Here is a 6,000-nt window from a genome sequence, read left to right on the forward strand (position 1 = left end):
CTGGCTAATAAGTAAAATTTCTGAAAAAATTTCATTTTTTAAAGTGTCATAACTTTTTCAAAAATGAATCAATTTTCATAAAAATTTCAGAATATCATGTTCAGGTCTCCTACTTTCACCTAAAAATTACTAATTTAATTTATCTCAATTTTATGCAAAAATTTGCACATTTGAACAAAACAATTTTTTTTTTTTTTTGAAAAAAAATGTCAAGTCTGACAAGTTGCTATTTGGCGACAAAATTTTTTGCATACAAATTTTTTTTTCACATCAAAGTACAAGTCATTAACTTTAAAATGCGCTAAAGTAAATGACTTTATGATTTTTTTTGACAGAGATATGAGATTTTGAAANTCATTTATAGTGAAAAGTGAGTTGTGGCAGTATTTTTGGTGAAAATGAGATTTCAATTGAATTGAATGAAATCGATATCAAAATTTTATAATAAATTTGAATTGTTTATTCAAATTATATAATAAATTCCATATATAATAAAATGTTTATATTTATACTCAAAAGTATAAATAATTGGTTTTATTTATAAACATCTACATTCTCACTATTTAATGTTGTGAATTCGAAAATTATTTAGTATTATTTTTTTGCAACTTTCTTATTTGGATTAATTAATTTTTTTATTTAAAACATTATTACAAAAAGAACATTATTTGTAAATTTGCAATAACAATTTTAAAAAACGACTCAAGAAATTGTATGCATAGAATTGTCAGAAAATCAATAAAATGAAGAGAACGATATTTCATCTGACATTTGGACTGGAGGGACTTTACAGCTATTTTATGTTCTAGTCAATTTTCTTGTTATCTATAACGAAGTTTTTGCCCCGGACCACAGTTAGGCTAAGTCGGACCCCGGAAGAAATGGAATGCAAAGTTTTTTATTGCCAAAAATTAAACATTTCCTCAAGTTTACAACAAAAAAAAATCCCTAAATTTTTTAAGAATTTTTAAAGCTGTTGATCTTAACATTTTATAGGTTATAAAGTATAATTTATTTTGGCGAATCTGAATAAGTTATGTTAGCTTTGATTGATGTTATTTACACGGAGATTAATTTCAAATTTTGTGGAAAAGCAGAGGTTTTGTAAATTTTGAACTTCATATAATATCTTTAAATAACATGACAACGGAAAAAGTTTTAATTAGATAACAGTGTTTCTTATTATTTCTTCAATTGTTTTGCATTGTTCTTACTGCATATTTGTGTTTAGATTTGTATCCGAGGACCTAATGTTTTTAAAGGGTACTACAAGAATGCAAATGCTACAAAAGAAGTTTTTGATGAAGATGGCTGGTATCATACAGGAGATATTGGGAAATGGAATGAAGTTAGTCGAATTTCTCTAATTTTATATTTAAATTTGTAAATACTGCTTCATATTATATAGCTTTGTTTTCTTTATTACAGAATGGAACTTTATCTGTCATTGATAGGAAAAAGCATATTTTCAAACTAAGTCAGGTAATATGCTATTATCTTAATTTGTTGCTCACAACTTTTAATACTATTTTTTTTATGCTTAAAAAACTCTTGTTTTCTTATTTAAGAGGTGATAGTTTTATTTTATAGTCCTCGTTAAACAGATTACCCATTTTTAGGTGTACGGCTATCAATGTTCAACTCCGTAGCCTTTTATTTTATATTTTATAACCACCATTGAACAGCCAACCCAATTTTCAGGTTTACGACTACTAATGTTCAACTATGTAGCCTTGCTATTCTGAACCCAATCCAGGAGACAAGGGAACTCTTGGATCAAGTATTAGGAGAAATTTACCTCCGTGGAGGACTTTTTGATGGAACTAACCCGCATTTGCGTTACATGGAGAGGAGGACCACAAGAACCCCCCATGGTTTGCCTAACGGCAAGGGGACTCTAACCCGTGATAACCACTGAGGATATTTCACGTCAGCACTGTGGTCTGTGCAAGCCAGATGTGGAATTCGTATTGACAAGCCATTGCAGGGATTTGAACCCGGTTCACCTCATTGGAAGGCGAACGCTCTATCCCCTGAGCCATCGGGGCTCTACTCCGTAGCCTTGTCGAAAAAATGTTGTTATATATATCAATCCTGCCAACATCAGAGAAATAAAATAATGGAGATTTTACAAACCTACCCAATTTTGGGTTTACGACTATTGATGTTCAACTCTGTAACCTGGTAATTTTGAGCCCAAACCAGAAGAAAAGGGAACTACTGGATCAAGCAATGGGACAAACTATCCTTTGAGGTGGACTTTTTGAGGGCACTACCGTAAAATACAATTAAAAAATCGTCCAAGTTAAAACTGCACAATTGCAAGACGGAGTGTATGATAGTTGTAATATGTTTGGCATCGTGTTTTAAATCCCAAGTAAGCTGATGCCCCTCAATTCAAATCTGGGTGGACGTCAAGCTGCCACAGCAGATATAACTCTAATCCATCACAATGGCAACTGAGCATCTAACCAAATGAACAAAATAAATTTTAAAAATAAATGTTAAAAAAAAGTTAACAATAGAGGAATGAAGAAAATAATACAAATTATGCTCATATAAGGTTTAATCAATGAATCATACAATGTTAAAAATTAATTTTGTGGGGATAGTTGTTATCAACAATGTACAAAGTATGTACAATGTACAACAATGTACGAAGTATCTTTAGATACTTTGTGTATCTAAAGGTACCTCAAGATAGAATCAAGTTAACACATCTTATATACTAGTGGATTGAAGTAGATAGTGGTAGGCACACTGCATTACTCCCCCACCAGAATAATATCTGTGATAGAATTCAATGAACGGATACCACTAGTTGATTCATTGCTGTTTTGTGAGAAGCCGGGAGAGCTGTATTAAGTTCACGGTCGAGGTCGTTCGTGTGTTGCCATTAGCAGTTTAGTGTATACAGGTCAACGTTGTGTGTGATCGAGACTGAGTAGCAACAGCGCAATGAGGTGAATTATGTTGCAGTCACAAGTAGTAACGAGTCGACTTTTTAATACGGACCATCCATCAAAGTAGGCGTGTTCAAATCAAAGTGGGAGTTTCTGTCAAAGTAGGTGTGTTTGCATCATTTCCGGGTCAATATGGAGATAGTGGTTGTCGACAACGTCAACCTTCATCTATCTAAAAGTACCTCAAGATAGAATCAAGTTAACATGTCTTATATACTAGTGAATTGAAATAGATAGTGGTAGACACACTACAAATTTCAAAATTAATGTATTGTTTACAAAACCGGTTAAATTATTTTCTAGTGTCATTGCTCTAAATTCTGATTTTCGTGATTTAACTCCTTGATTGTTTTTATAGGGAGAATACATTGTTCCTGAAAAATCAGAAGGAGTGTACATGCAAAGTCCTATTGTGTCACAAATTTATGTGGACGGAGATCCTAATCAAGTTAGTTTTCCTTCTTGCATCTTTTGATTATTATTTATTTCCTTTTTAACTTTTGATTGAAATTTTGAATTAAAGCCACTTTATTAATTTTTGTACTGCTTAATATATGTATTTCCTTTATAAATATTCTGTTGAATGGTCTGATTTTAGGCATAAATTTGAATGATAACTGCTTCACATATTGATTCAATATCTCAACTAAAGTAATTTATGTCAATATACCTAAAACTTTGTGGCATAGGACAGTTGATAACATATGTAATATGGTGCGTAGTGTTTTCAAAAAGTGCTTATTTTTGATTTTCATTTTTTAAAAACTCTTAAAGGTGCTTTTTTCATTAGGTGTTTTTAAAAAGTACTTAATTTTTCTTTTTCCAAAAGTAGATATATTTTCTTTACCATGTTGATTTTTGCCATGAATTATGCAAAAATCGTGGTTTCCACATTGTTTTCTATTTAAAATTTTCATTATTCATTCAACCACAATCATTTTACATGTTTGATTAAATATTTGCGAGTCTGCATATACGTCTACTGAGCTGGGTTCAGGTAAGATCACTCTCATGTGCAACTCTGCAGCATTTTGCAAGATGTTCTCAATTTCAGACTTTGTTTTCTACCCTGTGTTCTGATATCGAAAATTGTGTTCTGATATCGAACTGAAAAATCTCTTGATCATTTTATAGCAGCTAATATAATCAAAGATTTCTTTATCAGAAACTAGTTGTTTTCTCGTGATCATGTAAAGTCTTTGAAAATTATTTTACATTTTGTCAATGTATGTAGTGCTTAAAAATATTTTTTGAGTGATTAAAGGGTGCTTATTTTTTGTTGAACGATTTGGCTACACACCCTGTAAGTAATAAATATAGTTTTTTATAGTATGATTAGTTATTGCTTTTTAATTTCATTGAAATTAATAACATTTGGGTATTTACAGGATTTTATAGTTGGAATAGTAGTACCTGATAGAAATCTTTTCATTCGTTGGGCCAAAAAGAAAGGTTTTCAAGAAATGGAATTTGAAACTCTTTGCCAAAATGATGTAAGTTTGAGCCAATTTTAGTGTAGTTATGCTTCAATTTTTTATGCTCCTATTTGCTGTCTTACTTTTTTTATATTCTTAAATAAGAAATATTTGTGACATCGTAAAATATTCACTGTAAAAATTGTAAAGTAAATTGTGTTTTGATTTTCTCTTATTACAAAAAAAAAGTGTAAAAAAATTATTCTGCTTAACTTTTATATTTTTGTTAAAACTTGTTCAATAACATTTATTTTATAAATATTGTGTATCAGGGGTAACTGTGAGACAAAGTGAAAAATCCATGCTATACATGTTTAATATGATTTTTTGAACTAAGATTTACAATTAAAATTAAATACCAATGAAGAATATCACACCCTTATAGTAACTCATTTAAGAGAAACTTAAAAATCTCAATATTGGATTTTAAGAGCGGGAAAATACAAATTGCGATATTGTATTTTTAAATTGCTGAATATAAGTAGCGAGTTTTGACTTTAATCTTATTCTTAGACTTAATCTTAATAATATTACAATTTCGACTTAATTTATGGTCTTGAAAAACGTGGAACTCCACAAGTTTTGCAGAAAAAAATCGCATACCCTGCCCCTAGTTTTTAAATCTGGAAGGATGGTATGAAAAATCCGGAATTCCGGGGTTCACCAGGAATGCAATCACCCCTAGTTTATATAAAAAATTTTGTTAAATTTATCAGGAAGCAGTTTTGAATCATTTAATCTCAATTTAAAATGAATGAAAAATAAAATTTCATTGTTTAAAATAATTTCAGATAATTTGAAGGTTTGCTAAAATATTGCTTAAATTTTTTTTTATCTATATATTGTTCCATTTTGTTTAATACTTTAAAGAATATGAATTAAATCAATGAATTTTATATTTCTGTCCCTTAATGCTTCTGTACTGGTCAGCAATATTTACTTAAAATAAAATTACAGCTGCCGTTTTTAAAAATAATTATTTAATTTATTCATTTTATGTAAAAGTATTTATTTTAATATTTTAGGATGTGAAGCGTGCAGTATTATCTCACTTGTTGAAACTTGGCCGAAAAAAAGATCTAAACTCATTGCATCAGGTTTGTATGAAATTGCTTTTTTTTTTCCTTTAAATTTTTTTTAAGAGTTTATTCTGTTATATTGGATTCAAATAGAATATTTGACAGTTACAACTGTAATTGTAGAAATATTTAAAATTGTTTAATTGACAAAGCAATTTAAAACGTCTAGTCCAAGTGTTTTCATGATTTTATTACATGTAGAATAGTCATCTAATTTGTGGATAATTTAAACTTATATTGTAAGGAATATATGATAAGGAATTATTTTTAAATAATTGAAAAGTTTAGTCCCTGTCAATTTGTCTATTCATTCATAATTTTTACTTTATAAATATTAAAACAAAATTAGTTGAAACTTTATATTTCCTGATTTTTGCTGTAGTCTCTCTTTAAACTAATGTGACATTTGTAGGTTTTAGTTGTCTTTTCTTTAGTGAATAAAGTTCTAATAATAAAGTTTAAACTTTCTATGTGTGTATATAT

General features: G+C 29.2%; 1 protein-coding gene across 5 annotated transcripts in view; it reads left to right on the plus strand.

Moving 5' to 3' along the window:
- Positions 1–6,000, plus strand: part of LOC107437256 (long-chain-fatty-acid--CoA ligase 5) — a 59,538-nt gene that overhangs the window by 47,629 nt on the left and 5,909 nt on the right. For all 5 annotated transcript variants that reach the window (XM_071178250.1, XM_071178252.1, XM_071178249.1 and 2 more), the window contains 5 exons: positions 1,232–1,348; positions 1,429–1,482; positions 3,322–3,411; positions 4,352–4,456; positions 5,464–5,535. In XM_071178250.1, coding sequence (XP_071034351.1) covers positions 1,232–1,348; positions 1,429–1,482; positions 3,322–3,411; positions 4,352–4,456; positions 5,464–5,535 — 438 coding nt within the window. The remainder of the gene's footprint in view (positions 1–1,231; positions 1,349–1,428; positions 1,483–3,321; positions 3,412–4,351; positions 4,457–5,463; positions 5,536–6,000) is intronic.

This window comes from Parasteatoda tepidariorum, chromosome 3 (genome assembly GCF_043381705.1).
Source record: "Parasteatoda tepidariorum isolate YZ-2023 chromosome 3, CAS_Ptep_4.0, whole genome shotgun sequence".
NCBI lineage: Eukaryota > Metazoa > Arthropoda > Arachnida > Araneae > Theridiidae > Parasteatoda > Parasteatoda tepidariorum.